The sequence below is a fragment of the Macaca nemestrina genome, chromosome 1 (assembly GCF_043159975.1).
Source record: "Macaca nemestrina isolate mMacNem1 chromosome 1, mMacNem.hap1, whole genome shotgun sequence".
In the NCBI taxonomy this organism is placed as follows: Eukaryota; Metazoa; Chordata; class Mammalia; order Primates; family Cercopithecidae; genus Macaca; species Macaca nemestrina.
In genome coordinates this window covers 220,598,103-220,623,875 of record NC_092125.1, presented here as the reverse complement: position 1 = coordinate 220,623,875, position 25,773 = coordinate 220,598,103, and the positions used below count along the sequence as shown (strand labels likewise).

The 25,773-nt window shown below is 43.7% G+C and overlaps 1 protein-coding gene across 2 annotated transcripts in view; it reads left to right on the top strand.

Moving 5' to 3' along the window:
• Window positions 1-13,534: 13,534 nt before the first annotated feature.
• LOC105473204 (kazrin, periplakin interacting protein) overlaps window positions 13,535-25,773 on the top strand; it is a 1,227,585-nt gene continuing 1,215,346 nt past the window's right edge. The window contains exon 1 of one of the 2 annotated variants that reach the window (XM_011726865.3): window positions 13,535-14,160. In XM_011726865.3, the coding sequence (XP_011725167.2) occupies window positions 14,040-14,160 (121 nt within the window). In that variant the 5' untranslated portion in view covers window positions 13,535-14,039. The remainder of the gene's footprint in view (window positions 14,161-25,773) is intronic. The other variant, XM_011726866.3, reaches the window with a different exon arrangement.

Sequence of the window (25,773 nt, the reverse complement as noted above, 5' to 3'; positions counted from 1 at the left end):
CTGATCCCTCAGGCTAATGATTCTATGAAGTCCAAAAAGATAAAACTAAATATAGTTATGCATGTATTTTATGTCTGGCTTTTTCCTCCAACCTTGAGAATCATCGATGGTGTATGTATTTTTTGGTCACTTTTATTCCTGGGTGGGTTCCATTGTATGAATATACCCTTTCATTTTGTTCTGTTGTTGATGAAAACTTGGATTATTTGCATTTGGGGGCCATTATGAATAATGAATGCATCTGTGAGCATTCTGGTAATATGTTGGTGCACATGTGAATGCATTTGGCCAGGTACCTGGGAGTAGAATTGCTAGGTCATAGAGCAGATGGATGCTCAACTTTAAAATATCATAGCAGACAGTTTTCCAAAGTGTTTGCATGACTTGATGCTTACATCAGTAGGGTCTGCGAGTTCCTATTGTTCCACAACTTTTTCTTTTTTTTTTTTTTTTTTTTTTTTAGGCGGAGTCTCGCTCTGTCGCCCAGGCTAGAGTGCAGTGGCCGGATCTCAGCTCACTGCAAGCTCCGCCTCCCGGGTTTACACCATTCTCCTGCCTCAGCCTCCCGAGTAGCTGGGATTACAGGCGCCTGCCACCTCACCCGGCTAGTTTTTTGTATTTTTTTAGTAGAGACGGGGTTTCACCGGGTTAGCCAGGATGGTCTCGATCTCCTGACCTTGTGATCCACCCGTCTCGGCCTCCCAAAGTGCTGGGATTACAGGCTTGAGCCACCGCGCCCGGCCATTCCACAACTTTTTCAACACTTGGAGTTGTCGATCCAATGTTGGCTATTATGGTGAGTATGTGTTTGAATTTCATTGTGGTTTTAATTGGCTTTTCCCGTGAATAATGAGGGTGAGCATCTTTTCATATTGGCCATTTTAAATACCTTCTTTTGTGAAATGCTTTGTCCAAATATTCCTGTCTATTTTTGTTTTGTTTTTGATTTGAGACAGGGTCTGGCTGTGTTGCTTAGGCTGGTGTGCAGTGGCACAATCTCGACTCACTGCAACTTTAGCCTCCTGGGCTCAAGCCATCAGCCCACTTCAGCCTCCTGAGTAGCTGGGACCACAGGCGCACACCAATATGCCCAGCAAATTTTTGTATTTTTTATAGAGACAGGGTTTCACTGTGTTGTGTAGGCTGGTCTCGAACGCCTGGACTCAAGCAATCCTCCTGCCTCGGCCTCCCAAAGTGCTGGGATTACAGGCGTGAGCCACTGCATCCAGTCCTGTCTATGTTTTAATTGAGTTTTTTGCCTTATTGATTTGGGGAAGTTCTTTCTATAATGAGAATATGAATCTTTTCTTGGTTATAGGTGTTACAAATTTCTTTCCTTCATCAAGAAACAATAATAAGAGAGTAGAAAGACTAGTCACAGAAATGGGAGACGTTTTTAACTTTGATATCTAATTTATCAATTTTTTCCCTAATTGTTGGTGCTTTTTGTGTCTCATTTAAGAAGTATTGCCCGCCCACCTTTACCACAGCCATAGAGGTATTCTCTATCATTGTCAAGACATTTTTCTTTTGGCGGGGTGTGGTGGCTCACACCTGTAATCCCAGCACTTTGGGAGCCTGAGGTGGGCGGATCACTTGAGGTCAGGAGTTCAAGACCAGCCTGGCCAACACAGTGAAACCCTGTCTCTACTAAAAACACAAAATTAGGTGGGTGTGGTGGTGGGCGCCTGTAATCCCTGCTACTCGGGAGGCTGAGGCAGGAGAATCTCTCTAACCCAGGAGGCAGAGTTTGCAGTAAGCCGAGATTGTACCACTGCACTCCAGCTCGGGTGACAGAGCAAGACTCTGTCTGGAAAAAGAAAAGTAGAAAAAGTTTTGATTTCACATTGAAATCTACAATCTACATGTAACTGACTTTGATCTATGGTGTCAAGTGGGGGTCAAGTTTCACTTCTTTTTCTCCGTATGAGTTTCTACTTGATTGACTGCTATTAAGCATCTCCGCTGCCCTGCAGTGATGGTGTTGTCCCAATGCCATGAGTGAGTCAGCCTCTGGACACTTCATTCTCATTATTGATCTCTCTGTGTATTCTTAGCCCAGTACCACGTTCTCCTAACTACTGAAGCTTAATGATCTGTCTGGAGGATCTGGTGGAGCAAGTCTGCATTTCTGGTGGCTTTCACCAATAGCTTTCGGCCCTTTGCCTTTCCAGTTATATTCTGGAATCATCTTGTCAATATTTACAGAAAATCTCAAATTTTGATCTGATTAAATGTGTAGATGAATTTGGGAGGATTGAAGTTTTTGCAACATTGAGTCATCAAATTATGACTCAGTGGTGCATGTCTTCATTTGTTCAGGTTTCTTTCCTTTCTGCCCGTCTCATAGATTTCTGTGGAGTGCTCTTAAGGGCTTTTTGTTAGATTTATTCCTTGTTATTTTGATATATTTTGATGTTATGTTATATTTTCTTAAAGTTTATTTTGTTTCACGTCCAGAAATATAATTTACATTTTAACATATACCTTACGCTTATGTGGCAATGCTGCTAAGTTTATTCTAATAATTTATCTGTATACTTTTGGGATTTTCTACCACAATCATGCCAACTGCAAATAGTGACAATTCTATTTTTCTGTTTCAAACCTCAAATCTTATCTCTTTTACTCCTAGTATAATGTCGTATAGAAATGATAGTGGCCATTCTTGTCTTATTCCTGAGCTTAAAAGGAAGCCTTCAATATTTCATGAATGTGAATGATGTTTTCTGGAGGCTTTTTAATACAAATTTTTTATCACATTAAAACAATTCTCTTTGTGACACTTTTTGAGATGTGAATAAGGTCTGGCAAAGGGATAATTTTTGTAATGTTCTCTGTGTGTGTGTGTTTTTTTTTTTAAAGAATGTATACGCTGTACTTGGCAGGCACAACTGATCCGTTAGATATGTCTGTTGGTCAATATGTTAATTATGTTCAATTTTTCTATATTGTTTGCTTTTTGTTTAGTTTTTCACTTCTGAGTTTATTTTCTTGCAGTTTGTCAATTTTTTGCTCATGTTTGGAGGCTTGTTAAATTGATCATTTTGTTATTATGAAGGATGTTTTTGGTGCTAGAACTGGTTTTTTTTATCTTTGTCTACTTTGTCTGATAGCAACATAGTATACTAGCTTTCTTTAGAATTCTTTTTCCTCTCCTTTCCTGACATCTTTTGGATTGATTATTTTTATACTCATTTTCCCTTATTAGTATGGTAATTTTGTATGCTTTTATAAACTTTCAGTGGTTATACAAGAGATTACAGTGTGTATCCTCGACTTATTAAGGTATAATCTGTTTTTCCCTGGACAATGCAAGGACCTTAGAACATTTTAATTCCGTTCTTCTTTCAACTTCTAAGCTATTTTTGCTCTGAATTTTATTTCTATATAGACTTTAAATCCCACAGTGCATCACTGATCTATTAATATAAGATAAATTAATGTTAACCATTAGTAATTATGAATTCATAGTCAACGTTATATTTAATTTAGACTTAGTCACAGTTAACCTTTTCACAGCTCTTTGTTCCTTTCTATGGTTCTGAGCTTCCATTTGGCTTCATTTTTCTCCTCCCTGAAGAAACTCCCTTTACTGTCTTCTTGATGTGTCTGCTGGTGTTAAATTTTCCTAGATTTCTTTGGTCTGAAATGTCTTCATTTCACCTACATTATTGAAGGATATTTTCAATGGGTATAGAGTTCTACGTGGCAGTTACTCTCTTTGAGCACTTTGAAAGTCTCATTCACTGACTTCTGGTTTCCCTAGTTGGTGTTGAAGTCAGATCTAAGTGGGTCTCTGTTGTTGTATCTAAGGTTCTTTGTTTTCTCCTCATCCTGACTTCTACAGCTGCTTTTAAGACTTTCTCTGTTATTGGTTTTCAACTTATTACTATGATAAGCCTAGGTATGATTTTCTTTTTATTTATCCTATTTAGGGCTCATTGAGCTTTTTAAGTATTAATTTACACCGTTGCAAAGTTGTATTGATCAAAGTTCTTCATAAAAACAGTGCCAATCGGATATACATAGACATAGAAGAGGAGATTGATAATGGGTGTTGGCTTGCATGATTACAGAAGCCGAGTAGTTCCACCATCTGCTGTCTGCAAGCTGGAGACCCAGGAAAGCTGGTGATGTCATTCAGTCTGAGTCCAAAGGCCCAAGAACAAGGGGAGCTAATGTTACACCTCCCAGTCTAAGGCTGAAGGCCTGAGAGCTGCGGTGGGGGCTGCTGGTGTAAGTCCTGGGGTCTGAAGACCCAAGAACCAGGAGCCCCAGTATCCAAGAGAAGGCAAAGATGAATGCCCCAGCTCCTCAAGAAGACACAGAGAGAGGGATTTGACATTCCTCTCTCTCTCTCTCCTTTTTTTTTTTTTTCTATTCAGGCCTCAACATATATTGGATGATGTTCACCCACATAGGTGAGGGTGGACCTTCTTTACTCTGTTGCTGATCCAGACACTTACCTCTTCTGGAACCACCCTCACCAACACACCCAGAAGTAACCAGCTCTCTCAGTATCCTTTAACCCCCCATTAAAAGCTTCTTGCAAGAGGAGATTTGATCTGACTACTGAAAGGGGTTGTGTTTTGGGTCCTTTGTTGTCTGCAGGGCACTGATACTGCCTAGAGTCTGTCCCATTGCCCCTTCATCCTTGCAGATGCTCTGGATGGAGCATGTTTTAAAAAAGGCTCAGCTGAGTTTGCAGAAGCATCATAATCCTGTCACCCATGTGCCAGGTTCACAATACGTTGTTCACTCCCGAAGTCCCTGCCAACCCTGCCAGAAAGGGACCTGCTGAACTGTATAGTGTTAACCCTGTCATGTTGACACATACAATTCACCATTCCAGGTGTTAACAGTTTTCTGTTGGTATTGCTTCTACTCCTTTTGTCCTACTACTTTTCTTCATCCTCTCTTATTCTCTCTTTCTGGGATGACAGTTAAACCCGTGTTAGTCCTTTTAACTGAATCCCAATGTCTCGTCCTTTCCTCTGTCTTTCCTATCCTGTTGTCTGTGCTTCACTCTGACTTTCTTCTGACTGATCTGCCATGTCACTAATTCTTTCCACCTGTGTCTAATATCAGTTTGGTAAATTTTTATAGTTTTTTTCCCCCCAAATCCTATACCTTGCCCCATTTCCCTAACCACGTTAAGCAAACTTACTGTGGTCTGTGTCTGATATCTGGACAGCTAGTAGTCCTGCCCTTCCTTCCTTCCTTCCTTCCTTCCTTCCTTCCTTCCTTCCTTCCTTCCTTCCTTCCTTCCTTCCTTCCTTCCTTCCTTCCCTCCCTCCCTCCCTCCCTCCCTTTGTTCCCTCCCTCCCTTTGTTCCCTCCCTCCCTCCTCCTCCTTTTTCTTTTCTTGATAGGGTCTTGCTCTGTTGCCCAGGCTGGAATGCAGTGGTGTGATCTTGGCTCCCTACAATCTCTGCCTCTCAGGCTCAAGCTGTCCTCCCACCTCAGCCTCCCCAGTAGCTGGGACTACAGGTGTGCACCACCATGTCCAGCTAATTTTTGTATTTTTTTTTGTAGAGACAAGGTCTCACCTTATTGCCCAGGCTGGTCTTGAACTCCTGAGCTCCAGCAATCCATCCATCTCAGCCTCCCAAGGTGTTGGGATTACAAGCGTGAGACACTGTGCCTGGCCTGGGGGTTTTCTTTTTGTTGTCTGTTTCTCTTGCCTTTTGACCATATTGTCTTTGTCCAACTAATTGTTTTTCTTAAACTGTAGGAAAACTGAAAGAATAGTAAACATTCCTCCTACAAGTCATTTGAGTCTGCTGTAGACACGATGCTCCATCATTCCCAAATGTTTTAGTGTGTGTTTCCTACACATCAAGGACATTCTCCTACTTACCACAGCACAACTATCAAATTCAAGGAATTAACATTGATCCATCACTACTCTCTAATTTGCAAGCTCCATTCAAGTTTTATTGGAACAATTCAGGATCACAGGCTGCATTTAGTCCTGTTGCCTTTTTACTTGCTTTCTATTTGGAACAGTTCCTCAGATTTTCCTTAACTTTTATGACGTCGCCACTTAAAAATATAGGACAGTTATTTTGTAGGCTGTTCTTCAGTGTGGGTTTATAAAACGTTTTCCTGATTAGTTGCAAGTAATAGATCTTTGTCAGGAATACTGCAGAAGTGATGCTGAGTTCTTCTTATTGCATCCTTTTTAGGTGGTACATGGTTTTGATTTATCCTATGACTAAAGAGGTTAACTTTGTAACTAACTTTGATTAAGATAGTGTCTTCCAGGTTTGCCCGCTGTAAAGTCACTCCTTTTGCTTTTTGTGATTAATAAAGATTTTGTGGGGACAGAGTTTGAAGCTGTAAGTTTACTGTTTCTCGTCAAGCTTTCACCCACTACATTTAGCATTCATTGACATTTCCTGCCTGAATTATGATTATGAGAGGCTGTCAAATGGCAATTTTACAAGTCCATCATTTTATGCATCTATTGGTTGGCATTTGACTGTAAAGAACTTTTTCTTCTCTGTGTGCATTTATTTGTGGATATATTTATGTATCCATCCATCCATCATCCTTCCACCCATATAGACCTATAGGTTTCTATTCAATGAGTTATAATTCATTATCATCACTTTTATATAAAAATTATTCTTGATTTGGCCAGTGGGAGTTTTTTCAAGCTGGCTACTATGTCTTTTTGGAATGTCTCCACCCATCTTGGAGAAATTCCTTACTTCCTGGCTAAACAAGATATCAAGATATCTTTGTGTTTTTCATGCATCAGTCCTAGACCAATCAGCTCTAGTTCGTTTTAGTGGAGGAATGATATTTAGAGCATAGATCTTGTTTATAGGATAGCACATTGCTATTGGGGTATCATTGTTCCCAGGCCCTCTCAGTGGACAGAATTAGGGAATAGAGTATGTATGTTCTGATACACACAGCTGGATACACACCTACATCTAAATCTAGATATATTTATGTGACTATATATAGATTAAAAACACCAATGTTTATAATTTCTATTCAGCATCACAGATTGCATTCTAGCTTTCCCTTGTCTCTAACAGTGAGACCTGGCTCCCATTATCCTCAATATGTTTACTTATTTGCTCAATCTCATCCCGTATAACCAATCTCCTGTTGCTGTTGCTGCTTCTTGTGTGAATGCCTTACTTATCTTACTTGGGCTGTGACCCTAAGGGATTTCTGTCATCCCTCCTTACATCACAGATGTTGTAAGTTTCTGCAGTGCAGTGATGATCACATTTGCCTGACAAATGCCCCTTTATCTTGCTTGGGTTTCTGAGTTAGTATTGGGCTCCACCACCTACTCCTTTGGCAAGGATTTCTACTTCTCTTGCCCAGTGTTTTGCATTGAGTTGAATTATTGAGGAAGGAAGGAAGGAAGGAAGGAAGGAAGAAAAGTAGATACCTTGTTATTTTAAATTCAGTGCTAGACAGTATTTATGAAATTATAAAAATAAGACTTAGGGATAATGATATAATGATGAGTGATGATAATGATATTCCTCCAGAGAAGTATTATATTCATTCCTATGGGTTCTGTTGTGACAGAATAAAAGACAATGTTAGCTCTGTCTTGCCTGGATCTATTGATCAGTGATTTCTCTAGTCAAAGAAAGGGTTAACTTTATAAATAAGTCTCTTTAGAAATCTAATGAAGCTCCTTTTGAGCCAGTTACTATTTCAGCACCTGCCATTTTTAAGGTTATGAGAATAATAGGACTTAGCTCTGCATCAACACATTAGCGCCCTCATACACAGCTGGTAGGAATGTAAAATAATAAAGCCACAGGAAAACACTTTGGCAGTTCCTCAAAGCATTAAACATAGTTGCCATATGACCCAGCAATTCTGTTCCTTGACCTATACTCGAGAAAAATAAAATGCCCACACCAAAAATGATACACAAATGGTTATAGTGGCATTATTCATAATAGCCAAAATGTTGAAACAACCCGATGTCTATCAACAGATGAATGTATAAACAAAATGTGGTATAGTCATACAATGAAATATTATTCAGTCATTAAAAGAAATGAAATATTGGTATATATTACAAGTTGAATAAACCTTGAAAAGATCATGCTAATTGAAAGGAGCCAGACACAGAGGTTCACATATTACATCATTCTATTCATAGGAAAATCCAGAAGATGGAGATTAATAGATATAGAAAGTAGATGAGTGGTTGTTGATGGTTGAGAGGCTGTCATGGAGTTAGGGGTGAGAGCTAGAGTGTACAGGTATCTTTCTGAGGTGGTGAAAGGGTTCTAACATCAACTGTGGTGATGGTTGTGCATGTATTTGCATATACTAAAGATCACTGACTTGTACACTTCAAGTGGGTGAACCGTATGACATGTGAATTATATTCCAGTAAAGCTACTTAAACATTAAAAAAATAAAGACATTCATCGTGACTTGCTAGGAACCTTGGATCCATCTGGAAACATTTGTGGAATATAAGTTAATAGCACAACTTCTCAAGGACATAGATAATAGCTAGTTTCAAAGCAGAGGACCAACCTATAGGCCTATTCATCCTGTAGATTACTGTGAATGGCTATGTAACTTTTCTGCTGGGTAATCTTGGGCAAAGGACATGAATTTCTCTAAGCCCAGGTTTCCTCATCTCGGAAGAGGGCACATTAGAATCTATCATTAAATAAGAACGTTTGTGGAGCTTCTGATGCCCTACAGCTCATGTCATATAGCAGCCTCCACTTACTTTATTTCTCATAATAAATTATCAGTATCATAAAACAAGTTGCTCTGAGCTTGGTGTCATGTTTTCCTAAATTGCTCTTCATTTTATCTCTGTCTATAACGGCTGGCTGGGGTACTCTGCACCTTTTGGGAACTGTAGGTGATAACAGCTGATGTATTGAGCCTGGGTAGATGTGTGCAAGCAGCTCTTAACTTCTGTGAGAGTATGAGAGTGTGAGCACAGTCAAGGAAGCACTTTGGGGCGAGTCAATTGAAAGCCTATCAGACTGAAAACATACCAAGGAGATTGCCGGGTCTGTCCTTCAGACCCTGGCTGGTGGATGAAATGAGTACTCAGACAGAGGTATGCAGTATAAGAGCAGCTAGGTGGCTGCCTGGCTCTAGTGGCCAGAGAGCAGCCCCAAGAAGCTGGAGCTGCTTCCTTTTATTCAGTGCAGGCACAATGCCGAAAACCTGGAGCCAACACAACCTGTAGGTAATTAACATTTATTGTTCCCCTTTTGGGGAAGTCGTGGGCAGATGATCAAAGGTCAGTTCCTGGTCAACATAAGTAAACAAGCCTGTTTAAGTTAAATTCCCCCACATTCCCTTGTACCTACTCCTTACCCTCTACTCAGGGTTATAGGACAGCTGCCTTCAGCTATTCTCCCCCAGGGCTCTGTAGAATCTTCTGACCTTTCGGAAGGTTTGTGTCCTTTCCCTATAGTTTTTCCCACCACTCTGACAGATCCCCTACAGGAAATCTTAAAAACAAGGAGATAATTAGTGATTTGAACCAGAGAAAATTTATATTGTTTCTTATCTAAAAAGCCTGAACTAGACTTTAAAGTGTTTTCAGTATAACAGATATTTATGCTAGCCTTGTCCTAATGACTTGCCCAAATTCCCTCCCCAACCCAATCCTCTTCCTTCTGCTGAAACAAATCCTACTTCTCTTCTTAGACCCAGGTCTAACACTGCCTCCTGTAAAGCTCTCCCTGAAGGCTCTAGCTGTCACCTGCATTAGAATGACAAGACCTTTCATGGCCATAATTCCCAGTGTGGTTTTGTGTCTTTCCGCTTGTGTGGTTAATCATTGTTTGTGTTTATCATATATACATAGATATATTTTGTGTTGCTTTTCTCACTGTCTCTTCATTCCTTCCCTCTACCACTTTCCATGCATACCACTATCCCATCTACCTGTGGTTAGCATAGGGTTAGGGATCAAATAGATATTAAACAAATGATTCTTATTAATGCATATGTAACAAGAGTCCTATACATCAGTTAATGACTTCTCCTGTGTGACTTTCTTTTGACCTCTATCTCCAGTGACATTTCAATACGTGAACACCTCTCTGTGAGGAATAGGCTTGTATTATAAATGAATGCAGACCATGCTGGGTGTAACAGGATGGCAAGCATATTCCATATAAAGGGGGCAATTGCTGCTCCAATTTATTGTGTGGTGAGACATGCAGACTCAACCCTATCAAACCTGACTTGTCTTGAAAAATCAGAATCCAAACTTCTTAAAATGTTGGCCACTAACTTTAAAATTTGAACATTGATAGCATAGTTTGAGTAGATAGAATAGAGAGCTCAAGAATACACTCATATGTATGGAAACATGATAGGTAATACTAATGGTGCCACAGTGGAAAAAGGTAGGTAGGGGGCGTTGGTCAGTTTGAGCTGCTATAGTAGAATGCCATAGACTGGGTGGTTTATAAACCACAGAAATGTATTTCTCACAGTTCTAGAGACTGGAAGTCTGAGACCAGGGTGCCAGCATGGCCTGGTTCTGGTGAGGGTATACTTGCAGATTGCAGGCTGCCAGCTTCTGTGTCCTCACTTGGTGGAAAGACAGAAAGTTCCCTGGGATCCCTTTTATAAGGGCAGCAGTCCCATTCACAATGGCTCCACCCTCATGATCTAATCACCCCCAAAGGCTTTACCTCCTAATTGTATCATATCCGGGGTTAGGATTTCTACATAGCAGTTTTCGGGGAACATAAACATTCAGTCCATTGCATAAGGAAAAGATGGTTTCGGGAAAACTGTTTCAGAATCTTGAGGAGAAAAAGGTGAACCCTACCGAATACCGGATATAAAAGTAAACTCCAGATAGACCTGAGTATGAAAGGTAAAACTATAAAAAAGGCTAAGTTTGTAATCAAGAGGGAAGGATGTTTTAAGCAAGACCCCCAGATCAGACTATAAGTCAAAAAGCAACCGACCTGACTACCCTAAAATTAATTATTTCAAGTCAAGGAAAGACACCATGGGTAGTTATCAGTTGGATGACCAACTGGGAAAAGATAACTTGTAAAATGTAAGTAGATTAGAGGTTAATATCTAGCAAAACCAGTGAACTCTAATGAATCAACAAGAATGCTGGAAAATAATAAAATGACTGAAAAAATGGGCAAAGACTATGAACAGGAAATTTCCTGAGGAGGAAGCCTCCATGGCTGGTAAGCTTTTCAAGAAGTACTTGACTTAGTAATTAAGGAAAGGCAAATCAAAACAATGAATTATAATGAACTGTAGCTATTAAATTTCCTAGCTTTCTAATTTCTGCCAACAACAATTATTGGCAAAAGTGTGGGAAAGTGGGAGTACGAGCACCGTGTGTAGTACTAGTGGGCATGTAAACCAGCACATTCTGGAGCCATTCTGGAGTAGTACTTGGAAACATTTAATGAAATCAAATTTGCATTTATCCTTGCACAGTTTTACTCCTGGTTGTGTAGCCAGGGAAATTCTTGTGCAGTTCTCCATCTCTCCTGGTTTATGCCATGTATCCCAGTATAATTATCAGTGGCACCTCCACTCACTTTCAGAGTGTCCTGATTTGGACAATATATTGCTTGATGACCTTACTGCTTGATGGCATCATCATCGTGCTGCTTTTTTTTTCTTTCCTCTTTTTCTTTTTTTTTTTTTTTTTTTGAGACTGAGTCTCGCTCTGTCACCCAGGCTGGAGTGCAGTGGTGAGATATTGGCTCACTGCAGCCTCTGCCTCCAAGGTTCAAGCGATTCTCCTGCCTCAGCCTCCCAAGCAGCTGGGATTATAGGCACCCACCACCACACTCAGCTAAATTTTTTTTTTTTTTTTTTTTTTTTTTTTTTTTTGTATTTTTAGCAGAGACGGCATTTCACCATGTTGGCCAGGCTGGTCTCAACTCCTAACCTTAGGTGATCCGCCCGCCTCGGCCTCCCAAAGTGCTGAGATTACAGGTGTGAGCCACTGCTCCCAGTGCTGTGCTGTTTATAGGAGGAGAGCTTCGGAAGCAAGTCAGTTGCCCGGTGGTGCTAAGGGAGCAGATAGAGTAAAATGGTACATTTAATATATGAAACACCATGTAGCAGTGAGAAGCAATGGACTGGGTATACAGAGAATGCAGGAAGATATAGATTGCCAAACAGAAGACATCTGCAGCTTGAACTACTATATGAAGGTTCACCTTGGAATTTTTTTTTTTTTTTTTAACAGCAGCTAACAGGTCATTGCTGGGATGCATTATAACTTCCATTTCCACTCAGACCTGAGAAACCACTCTATTTCTCTTCCTGCGTGGGATTTCTGCAGATATCAAGAGATCTGGTCTTCTAACCCTAGCTCTGGACCACCTTAGAACCCTAGAGAAAAATGGTCCCTGGTGTCCTACAGTTTCATGACGTGGAGAAGAGCCTCTTACATGACAAGAAAAGGGATGCCAATCACTTAAACTACCCGAAAGCATTAACAAAGTCAGACTTCATTTGAACTCTTGGAACTACTTCACGGCTCCTCTGCCTTGTCTTACCCATCCCAAGGAACCCTCAAAACATCACTAAGCTGTATGTCTTTGCTGGCCAAGGGCGCTAATGGAAAAAGGCTCCGTTTGAGAGTCTTTCTGGCCCCTAGATCAGTTGTGAGTTTATCTACCATTACTTAAATACAGAAGAGGCAAATGGCTTTTCTAAATCAAAGTTCTCCGGAGGGAAACAGACGCAGGTGCTTTGACGGCTGCAGCTGTGCTGATTGTGGCACAGCCTCTCTCTCCCTGCACGTGTGTTGCTGCCTAGCAAGGTGATTGCCAGTGCCAATGTCGCAGCAGAATCCTCCAGCAGAGTACCCCCAAATGCTGGCCCAAGATGATGCAGCCTTTCTGGAGTTAGCGTCTTCATGATTAGCAGGTGGAACTTAGCGAAATAAACCCAGCACTGGCAGAAATAGCTGTTGGAATCATGCAAAAAGTACTCCCCCTCCTCCTTTTCCAGAGAAGTGGCCCCTTTTGGTTTGGAGCAGCGGACAGATCCTTCTTCATACACAGCAGGGCTGGGTCGGCTAAGATGAAGCACTCAGATCTCTGTATCACCGGAGCGCCCTACGGGATGTGTGGCATTTTCTCCTTTTCTCTTGGTCTCTGGATTTTACCGCAGGCAGTCGGGTCTCCCGTGCCTGGCACTTCCTTGACTGTGGGCAGGAAGAGGTTACAGCAGCCCTGGAGCCTGCTGGGCTGAGTTAGCACTTCCCTCCGCTTCCAGAATATCTCCCAGGAACAGCCCCCTTTGCATCACGGCACGGGGTGGCGGTGCGGGCTGGGGGCCACCGCAGCAGGTCCCAGTCCCTCCCTGCTGCCCCGCGAGGAGTGGGGAGCTGCAAGGCCGAGGCGTCCGGACTGGAGGATGAGCGGGGACGCCTGCGGGTCTGGAGCTGCACCGCGCCCGCGCCTCCCGCGCTCTGCCTTTGGCAGCAGTCGGACGCTCTGCGCGCGCAGGACCTGGGACCGCGGCACTTGCGCGGGGACGCAGGAGCCCAGGGCCGGCGCTGCGGGCAGCGGGGCGGCGCCAGCACGGCCAGCTCCCCAGGGAGCCTGGAGCAGCATCGTGCCCTGCACGCCTCCCTGGACTGAGACGCCGCGGGGCCTGGGCAGCGCTTTGCCGGCAGCTGGTGCTGGAACGCGGCCGGGGCTGAGCCGCTCCCGGGGACTCTGCCCCTTCCAGGTGATCCCAGGGGAGGCAGCCCGGGGGTCAAGTTCTAGCCACCCTTCCGGGCCAAAAAGCAACGACTCCTAGTTAGGGGGAAACTTAGCTTTTTGTTTTGCTTGGAACTGCTGCTGTGCAAGATTTGCCAAGCCTTATAGGGTTTCATTTTTTACTTGATTGGTGTTTGAGAAAAACTGCAAGGAAAGGGTGGCGAAAGGAAGAAACACTATAAACTTTGGGGTAGACATTTTCTTGGAAGTGACAAGTAGCCTCAGATCTGCAGTTCCTGGGCCAGCGACGGCATCCTTTGCTCTGACACTCCAAGGGTCTGGACGCTGCCACATGACCAACACCAAAGACCCCAGAAGAGCCATGGAATCCACGTTGGCGACATCCAGTTCTGCCACAGGCCCCGTCACCTTCTCCCACGTCTTTGGTCAGCAGTGCCAACTTATGCAAGCAGGTAGGAATTGTGTCGTGTGTGATGTGCCCAGAGAATGGGAAGTGGAACGTTATCCCGGGTCCCCAAAAACAGAGGTCTGTGTGTGTCTGTGTGTCTGTCTGCCTCGGCTCTTTCTCGATGTAATTTGGGATGTAAGACTTAACTAGCTAGTGACAGGTTTGCCTGGCATTTATCACTGTAAAAGATAAAGTTTTTAGGACTTGCCATGAGATAACGCACTGCTTTTGCAATGTGTGAGGGCCCTTGTTTGTCCTTCGTCATCGATTTTCTCTGTGGCTAGCTGAGGGGTGAAGGAGGGTGCGTCAGGATGGATCTGATGATGCCATGCTGTGGCCATCTTTTGAGGGCAGGTGCCAGTCCTAGCCTGGTTGCCTTTGTCAGCTTGCCTCTCTCTGCTCCTAAGAGTTATGTTTAATCTATGCCCCACCAGCCGCTGCTGGAGTAACTTCCATGCATGTAAGTGTCTGTTCTGAGCAGCCTCTCCCAGGCTTTGACTTGGTTGTGGGGATTCCTCATTAGTCTTTGCTCATGAATTTGTCTTCCAAATGGCTTGCGTTTTATACGGAAGGGAAAGGTTAGCATGGGCTGTAGGCCTTATAACCCATGCTAGCTGTCTTGCTAGGATGCACATGTGGTCGCATAGAAAAAAAAAAGGTGAGGATGGATGGCTTGGTGCAAATAGTCACCGTACTCTAACTCACAAGTGGTACTTGAGATATGCTTATGATTGGGTTGGAGTCACATGCGATATTGGATGCCTGTTTCTCTGCTTTTTTGGAGTTAATTCCCACTGGGAAAACAACCACACATTCCTCCAATGTTTTCCTGGGTGTTTTAGGGTTAATTGTGCATTTTGGCTTGAGTCTCAGGAAGATGGTGAGAAGAGCACTGTATCAGGAGTCTGGGGGCCTGAGTCAGTGTTGATGCTTTCATTGGGTAGTTGCATGACCTTGGAAATTGCAGACCGCACCCCCCTTCCTGGGGTATCCATCCCCTGCTGCAAAACAAGAGAACTGGATTCAGGGCTGCTGGGTCCATCCAGGCCTGAGATTTTGTGAGCTCAGAGAAGCACATCTTGGATGTGTCTGCACAGAGAGGCAGCTCGTGGAGTGGGTGAGTGAGGGCTCTGGAGCTGACTGCCTGGGTTGGGGTCCCAGTTTCACTTATTAAAAACTGTGTGATCTCAGGCAAGTTACTTAGCCTCTCTGTGCCTCAGTTTCCTTTTTTGTGAAATGGAGATACTAGGCACTCCTTCATAAGGTCATTGCAAAGATTAATTAAGTTAATGTGTGAAAACATCCTTCTATGGGTCAGTCAAGTCTTCTCTGTTTGTGGGGAGGGGCACAGCTGCCTTTGGTCATAGACAATGGAAGCACTGAATGCACACCGTCCGCCATCCACTGCACTCCTAACTTGATTTTGGTTTGTCCAGAAGGTTGAAAATCTTCCACTCTCTACATCTGTGGAATATTTTATCTGGAATGCATTAGGTAGGAGGGCTCAGAAGCTTTCCTGGACTGAGGTTCCCTTGCCTTGCCTTTCTACTTCTCTGAGACTCCTGTGGGAAGGCACATCGGATTTCTAAAGTACCTCCCCTGCGGCTTCATTCACTTTCTTTTAGAAGCACCCAGGCCTAAATCAGGCCATGAAATCCTCTGCCTCTTCTTAAAAAAAAAATCCTTTATGTCAAGAGAGCAATGCAACATGGAATAATAATGACTAGCAGTCTCCAGGGAGAACACTCTCCCTGAAGAAAGGCAAAGAGGAATCATTAACCTTAAGTCGAAAGAGCTCACTCAATTAGGACGCGAAAGGGATTGAGACCAGCACTGATACGTCTCCAGCCAGCCATTTACAGTCCAGTGAGTATCACAAATGAGATCTTAAATGTATGTGAAAATGATTCGCAGACTCTAGGGGTTTACAGCTGGGTTAATCACATATGTCCCAAGTGAGAGGTAGCTACAGATCCCATGTACTCGCTGAGTACCTACTATGCACAGTGCCAGGAACCACAGGATCTGGAGAGTAAGTTATGGCTGATACTCCTGGAGATGTTGGTCTCGCTGGTGTAAACATAAAGCATATTGAGGAAAAGAGAATTACATACAATGTGACTTTTCAATGATACCATTTTCTGAACAACCCTTCCTATATGTTTTACATAAACCAGCTCCTGTAATTTTTATAATTTTTTATTTTTTGAGATAGGGTCTTGCTTTATTGCCCAGGCTACAGTGCAGTGGCATGGTCATAGCTCACTGCAACCTCAGCCTCCTAGGCTCAAGTGGTCCTCCTGCCTCAGTCTCCTGCTACTATGCTGGTCTAGGGCAGGGGTTAACAAAGGTTTTGTTTCTTTTGCAAAGAGCCAGATAATAAATCTTGTTGGCTTTATAGTCCACATGTTTTTGTTTATGGCTAGTTGGCTCTGCCATTGTAGCACAAAAGCAGCCACAGACAAAGTGTGTATGAATGGGCATGGCTGTGTGCCAACAAAACTTTATTTACAAAAGCAAATGGTGGGCCAGGCTGTAGTGCAGTGGCATGATCATAGCTCACTGCAGCTTTGACCACCTAGGCTCAAGCGTTCCTCCCATCTCAGCCTCCCAAGTAGCTGGGACCACAGGCATGTACCACCATTCCCGGTTAATTTTTAATTTTTTTTTTTTTTGGAGAGATGAAGTCTCGTTATGTTGCCCAGGCTGGTCTTGAACTCCTGGGCTCAAGTGATCCTTCTGTCTCAGCCTCCCCAAATGCTGGGATTGTAGGAGTGAGCCACCATGCTAGGCTCCTGTAATTTTTTAAAACCCTAGCCGATTTCCACAGGCAAAGGAAATACGTGGGGGTTGCCTGCATGCCCACATTCACACCCTTTGGGAAGGAAAGCCTTGGTCTGGTGCTCAGGCCTGTCCCTTTCACCTCTAAAGTGAATGTTCCCTAGTGGCAACTGGGGCAAATCTTTTATATCTGTAAGTATCTCATGTCTTAGGAGGAAAAGTTGATTTCCAGGAATGGAGCAGTAAGGATATTTAAAGAGGTGGAGATGGGAGGGGGTTGTGCACTAAATGGCGCCTAGGATTTAGTGGGGCAGCAGAGATAGGTTTCTGGGAGGCAGGGTGAACTTGGGCATGGGTGAGACCAATGAAAACTTTGACCCATTTAGCAGTAGTGGGAGCATAAAGGTCTGGTGGGGCCATGGGAAAAGCATGTGGTTCTTTCTCATTTAGTCCCAGTTTGGCTGTTGCTGGCTGTGTGAGCTTCAAACCAAAGGCTGGCAAACTACAGCCCTGGGGCCAAATCTGGCCCACTGCTTGCTTTTGTAAATAAAGTTTTATTGACACACAGCCATGCCCATTTATGTACATTTTGTCTGTGGCTGCTTTTGTGCTATAGTGGCAGAGTCAAGTAGTCACGAGTGAAACCATGTGAACCATAAAGCCAACAATATTTATTATCTGGCTCTTTGCAGAAAAAACAAAAACTTTGCTGACCCCTCCGCTAGACCAGCATAGGAAGCACAGAATGGGATTAGACAGAATTTGTGTGGGACAATGTGAAAGGGATCAAGCCTGAGAGTGTGGCTCTGAAAGATGCTTATTTGCCGGTACCCTTCATGCTACGTGGTGCTGTGGCTTTCTCATTTTCTCTTCCACCATCCACACACCACCTCATACATGTATGTAGGGGTTGCTTCAGGAAGCTTTTAGAATAGGTCTGAAAGTGCTAGCAAGAAGAGAGTTCTCAGCATGTGCCCAAATCTACAGCACCTGAGCTGGACAGGATCACATCTGCCTCAGTGTGTTCTGACATTCCAGATAAAGATTTGCCATGGCGGACTGCTGGCAATTTGGCACAACCATAGGTGGCACTTATTGGGTAGTTATTCTGGGATGGTTATTGTGCCCCCCGAAGGGTGGATGGAGGATTTCCTGGTGAACAGGTGAGATTTCCATGTTGACAGAGTTGGGATTTAAATTTCAGGCAGCCCAACCCCAAAGCCTGTGCTCACAAAAGGCAATTCCACAGCTTCTGCAAAGGGTTTTAAACAATGTGTCTTGTCTCGCTCAAGGATTTAGAGGAGAGAGCAGCACTCTGGATCTTGGGGTGACTTTGATGCTGTTGCCCACCCTCCTCCCTCTCCAGGTCCTTCGTCCCACTCTTAATAGTCCTATGAGGAAGTTCATTCTCTTCTATTTCTAACCCCCAACCCAAATTTCTTTCACTTGCCTTTGCCCCTGCTATAGCCCAAAATGGTAGGTAAGAAGTTGATCTGGTCAGGCAGGCATGACCGATGGAGGCTGCCATTGTCCATTCTTGCTGCCTGACCTCCTTCAGGTGGGAGCTTAAGACCACACTCCCAGGTGGGGTATCTGCTGACATTGTGATATTCAGAATCATAGAGGGGTTTGGCTGTGTCCAACATCTGAGGATGTTGGGGGGACCTCCGAGGGGATAGGCAGTACAGACTCAAGCTGGTATGCTAGTGGCCTCAGTGCAGCTGGACAAGTCCCCTTGTCCATATTCTCCTGGGTTCCCAAAACATTTAACTGGACACCCCCTACCCCCTGACCTGGCATTTGGCTGCGTCTCTGCAGAGGGGTATTGCCCTATCCCCTGGCCTGGCAGTCTATTGGTTGGGTGACCCCCAGCTTGCAGCCCATAGCTGGTGGGGACTTCCTCTGTTGTGCCAAGTTCTGACTTGCTAAGTTGCCGCTGTGTCACGGAAGTTGATTTCCAACCCATTTCATGTGGGCAGAAAGCATTTCTGCAGTTACCTTGCTTGACCAGAACAACCAAAGTCATTTTGTCTAATATGTCCTGCTGACGCTGCCTGAATCCAGGCCCAGCTCAAGGAGGGTGGAAGGGAGATGAGAACAGGAAGGTGACAGGACTTCAGCACCTGGACTGCCGCTGCTTGGCACTGTTCCTGGGCTGCAGCTCAGGTGCCACCTGCAAGGCTCCTCGTTTGCATGACTAGTGAGGGATTGGTCCCCTGCACCACACCTTGCAGAAACTCAGAGATGTGCAAGCCATGCCTGTCTGGCTGTCTCATCTGCCAGACTGGTACCTGCAGCTGTGGTATGGGCAGCTTTGACTTTATTATCATGTTCCTTCTGAAGGCTGCCAGCTGAACCCCTTTCCCTGCCTTTTAAACAATATAGGGGTCCTTCTGAATATGAAGCCTATCTACATTTGGAAGCCACTTGCCAAATTTATAACTAAGAAGGCAAAGGAACCAACATTTACGGCATCTGTGGTGAGCTGGGCACATTGGGGACTTTTGCAAAAGTTAAACAGATGAGGATGAGCAAAGAAGCAAGCGCACACTTGCTGTCGTTCTGTCCATGGGAATGGGAGCACGGCTTTAAGGTTTCCTTGTAGATCCCTGAGGGGTGGTGGTATGTAGGACCTGTTTCTTGCCTGACTGTTTCTCCAGTGGAAATGGTGTGTTCTGACATTCCAGACAAAGATTCGCCATGGCGAACTGCTGGCAATTGGGCACAACCATAGGTGGCACTTATTGGGTACTTATTCTGGGATGGTTATTGTGCTAAGTGCTTTACGTATTACCTTGTTTGACCTTGTTGCATCCTCAGAAGGCAAGCGAAATCATCCCCATTTTATAGATGAGGAAACTTGAGGCCCATAAAGAGAAATATTTCTCTTAACTAGTTAGTGGTTGGGCCAGGATTCAAATTCAAGTCCCTATTTATTCCTGTTCTTCCTTCCAGAATCCTTCCTGTTGTCTCCTCCCAGAAATTAAATCTCCAGAAATGTTGCTTGAACATCTGTGCCAGCAAAGGAATGTTTGTTGAATGAATGTGGAATCTGTTAACACTGGGGTGACAGTCACTCCTCATAACATGTTAGGTTGGGTTGTGATTTCTGTTCATTAATGTCTTCTGTGTTAGACTCTAAGCTTCCTGAGGTCAACAACTATTATGTTGGTTGTCTTTTTTTTTTTTTTTTTTTGAGTTGGAATTTCACTCCTGTTGCCCAGGCTGGAGTGCAATGGTGTGATCTTGGCCCACTGCAACCTCCGCCTCTTGGGTTCAAGTGATTCTTGTGCCTCAGCCTCCTGAGTAGCTGGGATTACAAGCATGTACCACCACGCCCAGCTAATTTTTGTATTTTTAGTAGAGATGGGGTTTCACCATGTTGGCCAGGCTGGTCTTGAACTCCTGACCTCAGGTGATCTACCAGCCTTGGCCTCCCAAAGTGCACCCGGTCTATCTTGGTTTTCTTTGGATCCTCTTTGCCTCATATGGTGCTGGCAGTGTAGCAGCTTTCATCAGTAAGATATTGATGCATCTGTTTTAGACCACATCATTAGTTGTTTTACAGGGCGGCTGTCATCCTTATGAGTAGCTGTTAGCATGATGAAATGGTGTTAGTGGAATCTGGGAAAGCAAAATTGCAGTTATGTTCATTCTCTTTCTCAAGACTAATTCTTCTTGATAGTCCTCAAGTTTGCCTCGACCTGGATTCCAGGTCAGTGGGGAAAACAACTTATTCCAGTAGTCCCTTGGGCTGATCAGATGGAGTACTCTGAACTCCAGGCCTTAAAGGGAAAGAGATATACGTTAAGCATAATGGACAAAGAGGTGGGAGTCAGCCTCTCATTCCTCTCCTCCAGCAGCCCCTCCCTGCCCAATCCCCCACCCTCAGCCGCAAGGTAGAGTATTCCCTACCAGCCCCTGGTGATCTCCTTGAGACTCATGCAGCTGGTGGTGCGAGCACTTACTGTCAATGATGCCCCTTGGACCACTACTTGACCTCCTAGAAGTTCCCACAAGTTGCTTATTTTCTCAGGAAAAAGCATCAGGGTGAAGTGGGATCCTCATAGCCTTGAAGTAAGCAGCGTACGCGGTGGTCTCAGCTTGTGAGCAGCACAGGCCTCCCACATCGGAAGCAGTCTTATTTTTCCAGAGACCTCTTTGTCAGTGGCAGGGGCATGTGATTTTTAGTATGGATTTAAGAGCTCCATGGCTTGGGTTCAAATGCCACTTCTGCCGTTCACTAGCTGTGTGACCTTGGGCAAGTACCATAACCTCTCTGTGCCACATTTTTCTCATTTGCACTAGGAGAATAATAGTTTACTACTTCATGGGGTTGTGATGAGTTTGACAATGAGTTACTACAGGTAGAATGTTTCTCACAGTGCCTGACACAGAATGCTAGTATAGGTCAACATTTGCTATCGCTATTTGTTATTAGTGCAATTGCTGTATTTTATTTAATGAGAGGAAGTTTAATAACACTAGGAATTAAAACATTTCTTCTGGTCATGTCTTTCTGACAAGTAAAAAAGTTGCTACTTGTTTTCCTTGGCTAATCATTGGAATAAAAAAAAAAACTCAACATTTTTTTTTCTTGATTCCCAAGGCCAAGAACCAGCCGGTTATGAAGACAGCCATCCCCCTCCCCTCCAATCACAAAAGGATGTTTAAAGAAGGGCCCTCATTGGACCAAGTTTGCCTGGGGTTTGTGTGTTTCTTCCTGGTATAATTAACAGTATCAACGTTTATTCTCAAGCATGTCTTTGTTTGCATGTTAAATCATACGGTCACCCTTAATAAGAGGCAGCTGAGTAAATAAAATTCCAATATTACTTAAACAAAATGCGGATCATCTGATCCCAGAGGAAGCAGTTTAAGGTTAAAAAGACAGTCAGGGGAAGAAGCGGATATTTGGTCTGAAACAGTGGGCTGGACAGGTCAGGTGAGCTGGATGCCACTTCTCAGAGATTCTATTAGGATTTCCAGTGTTGCCAGATCATGTTTTCCAAGAGAAACCTGGAGTCCCAATGTTCCTATAAAGCCCTCCAATTTGTGGATGTGCCTTACCAATGAAAGGTTTAAAATTCCAGAGATCAAACTCTCCAGCTGTGTCCTGCCAGTGGGCCACGAGGTTACAAGCTCTGGTTTAAGTGTTCAGTTCTAATTAGCAGGTCTCCCATGCTGGCTTAAAAGCCGCTTCTGACATCAGCGATACTCTTACCTTTTGCTCTTGTTTCACCCTTGTGCATGAGATATCCACTGTTTGACAGGCATCTGAGTTCTGCCACGTGTGAACACGTGTCTCTACAGCTGTCAGCTTCTTGCATCCTTGCCTAGCTTGTTGTATGATGAAGTATGTGGTAGGATTGTGATAAAGGTGCCTTACTTATGCTACTGATGTTTACTCCCTTTCCTTGGTCACGGGTTCCTGAAGGCCTGGCGGGGGATGTGGATAAGAAACACATAGCCCCAAGGCTCTGAGGCATTCCAGTTTTGGACCTGAGATTGTCTAGTGCAGAAAGGGAAGGCCTTAGCTGAATCGCTGATGCACATGGCCCCAGGCAGCCCCGGGGTGCTCAGCCGTAGAGCTAGCTCTCTGCCCTTGATGGTGGCACCACAGGGCAAGAGGGGTGTCACTGGATTTGGTGAGACAATGGGGGGTGTTTTTGAGAAAGAAGAAAAATGGCCCATTTGTGGGAGAATAACTTGGGGATCCTACTTTACCCTTGGTTCTTTCTTCTGAAAGTGCTGGGATTAAATGACTAGTGGGTTTCCTCGTTTGAGGAAAGGCTTCCTCATGGCTTCCATGATACCAAAAATCCATAAGGAGTGGGACCATGAAGGTGCTTTGTCTTTCCCAGGGTGTAGGGGGTATATACTTAGCCTTTAGGATTGGTCTCATTCTTGCACATGTGTAATCAACCAGCTTAACTTCACACAGGCTGTTTTCGTTAGGCGTGATGTGGATATCTAAACCAGCTTCCGAACAACTTTAAGAGTTGATTTTTCTCATTTGTGTTCCCAAACTCTGGTGGTTACCAGAGGCAGGAAGGAAGAGAGGGAAGAGGGAGAATAGAAAGGGGCTGATGAATGGGTGCAAAAATATAGGTAGGTAGAAGGAGTACGATCTAGTGTTTGATAGCTCTGGAGGGTGACTGTAGTTAATTGCATATTTCAAAATAGCTAGAGGAGAAGAATGTGAATGTTCCTGGCATAAAGAAAAGACAAATGTTTGAGATGATGGATGTTTCTCCCTTTTACCCCGATTTGATCATTACACATTGTATGAATGTAACGAAATACCGCATACACCCTCAAAATATGAACAACTATTATGTATCAATTGAAATACCTACGTAAATAAATTGAGGGAAAAGCTCTTAACCAGACAAGATTTCCCTCCCATTCTTCCTAAATAAAATGGAACGACTGTAGTTTGAACAAAACCTCTATGATGGTCCCCATAATATGGCCATGGGTGAGTAAGGCTCAGCCTGTGACGGGAACCACAAGGCAAGAAGCAAATGAGGTGGGTTTCCACATAGGTCAGTGGGAAACCCTAAAGCAACAGGGGTTATTTGAAGTCTTAACACTGACAATGTGATGTTTGGAGTAGGGAAGATTACAAAAGTCTTGATGTAAAATGCTATGAAAATACAAAATTATATACTAATGATGTACTGGCATTCCGACCCCCCTACCCCCATCTCTCTGGGCGATGACGTTCAGACCTTGATGAATAACCTAGTTGTGGCTTTATGGTCTCGGACCACATTTTTCTTTTGGACATTAGTTCCTTGACCAACTCGGATCACATCTATCTTTCTAGGGATGTAAGGAATGAGTTAGATGAAATAGACATGGAGTCAGGCAGGACAGCCAGTGGGGGACTCCCATCGAAGGACAAAGACAATGTCATGATGGTGGCCGAGTGGCCAGGCTAGATTCCACTTGCCTGGACTTCCTGAAATTTGAAATCTTCTCTTTGATCTCCCCAAAGCCATTATCAGTTACATATAGTGAGGACGAGTTAGCTCACTTAAAGAAAGAACTGGTTTGGGGACCAGGAGTAAAGGAAAAAAAGGAGGAGGATGTTTTCATCTTTGCTGGTCGAGGGAGTTAGAGGAGTGATGGGCAGGAGGAAGACAGTCACTGCTGGGGGAGATTTAAAGAGATTTTGAGCGGCAGCTCTAAGAGGGTAGTGCTCTTGACTACTTGAAAAGACAGAAGTTTTGACCTTGATTCCATGATGAGAAGCGAATCTAAAAAGGAATGTACGTGGTGGGTCCCTCTAGTCTCTGGGTAACTGCAGCCACACTCAGGAGCACCAGGTCTCCAGGAAGGGATGCAAGCTCTAGAGAGGCATGAACCATTCGGCACAGAGACATGGTACACTCAGAAATATGTCAGGAAACGTGGAAAGGTCTGTTTGGAGACTGAGGCAGGGTCTACAATATCATCGGTGCTTAACATGGAGCAGTTGTCTGAAAGGCTGGGTAGAGAGATCTGAAGCAGGACTAGGGCAGCGGAGCAGAGGATGGAGAGGCAGAAGGCAGGGCAAGGAGATGCCCTTGGATGCTGGAGACCAGCATGCACCTTCATCAGCCCAGAGGAAATAGCCACTTCCAAGACAGGTGAAAAGGAATAGTATCTCAGGAAGGGAACCCCTCACACCTCCTCCCTTCCATTAATAGGCAATACCCCATGGCCTGTTAAGCGGGAAGTATTGCAGGTAGAACTCCCAGGTTGGAGAAGTTGGGTTGTAGGGACCGGGCCAGTCACAGCTGACATGATCATTCATGATCAGGACCAATCTGAACTGGAGGCCAGGACCAGCTACAGCAAAGCCTTCACAGCTGGGTCTCCAGAATGTTTAGTTTTATTTTGACTACTGTTACTGGATAATGTCAGCTGGATATAGATTTCTAAGTTGAGTTATTTTCTCTCAACATTTTGGAAAGGATGTTCCTCTGTTTCTGGCTTCTACTGTTGTTGTTGGTCTTTGATTTTGGGGTCATTTCTCTGTAGGTGGTCTCTCTTTTCTGTGGATTTGCTTTGACAGTCTTTGTCCTGGAAGCTCTGTAGTTTCACCACAGTGTGGCTAGGGTAGATCTAATTTTATTTATCCTATTTGGGGTTTGTGTTTCTCAGATCTGAGGATTTGCATCTCAGATGCAAATCATGTAACTCGTGTTCAGTTAGTCATGTTCAGTTATGCAAGTAACTCATGTTCAGTTACTTATTTCTTTGAACACTGATTCCCATTATTTCTATCCCTCCCTTAGAAATTCCTTTGTGACTTGTGTTAGACTTCTCAATTTGAACTCTTTTTCAGATTTCCCATCTTTGTCTCTCTGTTCCATTCTGGATAATGACTTTAAAAACTGTCTTCTGGTTCATTAATTTTCTTTCTAGCTGTGTCTAATCTTCAGCTGAACTCAGGCAATTCATTTTTTGTTGAATGTCTTTTTTTTAACCTCTAGAAGTTCTCATTGAATAGTTTTCAAATCTCCTAGGTATTATTTTAAGGTACTCTTTGTCTCTCTTGCTCTTGATCATATGTTTAATTTATTTAATCATTTAAAATGAATACTTATCTGATAAAGGAATTTTACAATCCAATTCTGGCACTCCTGAGTACATTTCTTCTGCTTTTCTGTTGACTCATGTCTAAGATAGCTTATTACCTTACGCACTTTGCAAGATTGGATTTTGAGCTTATTCTTGGAATTTTATCTGTGAGATATCATTACCATAGGTAATGTTAATTTCCAGGCTGGAGACTTCCATATACTCCCAGGTAGTATAAAATTGAACCCCAACTCATATGAGG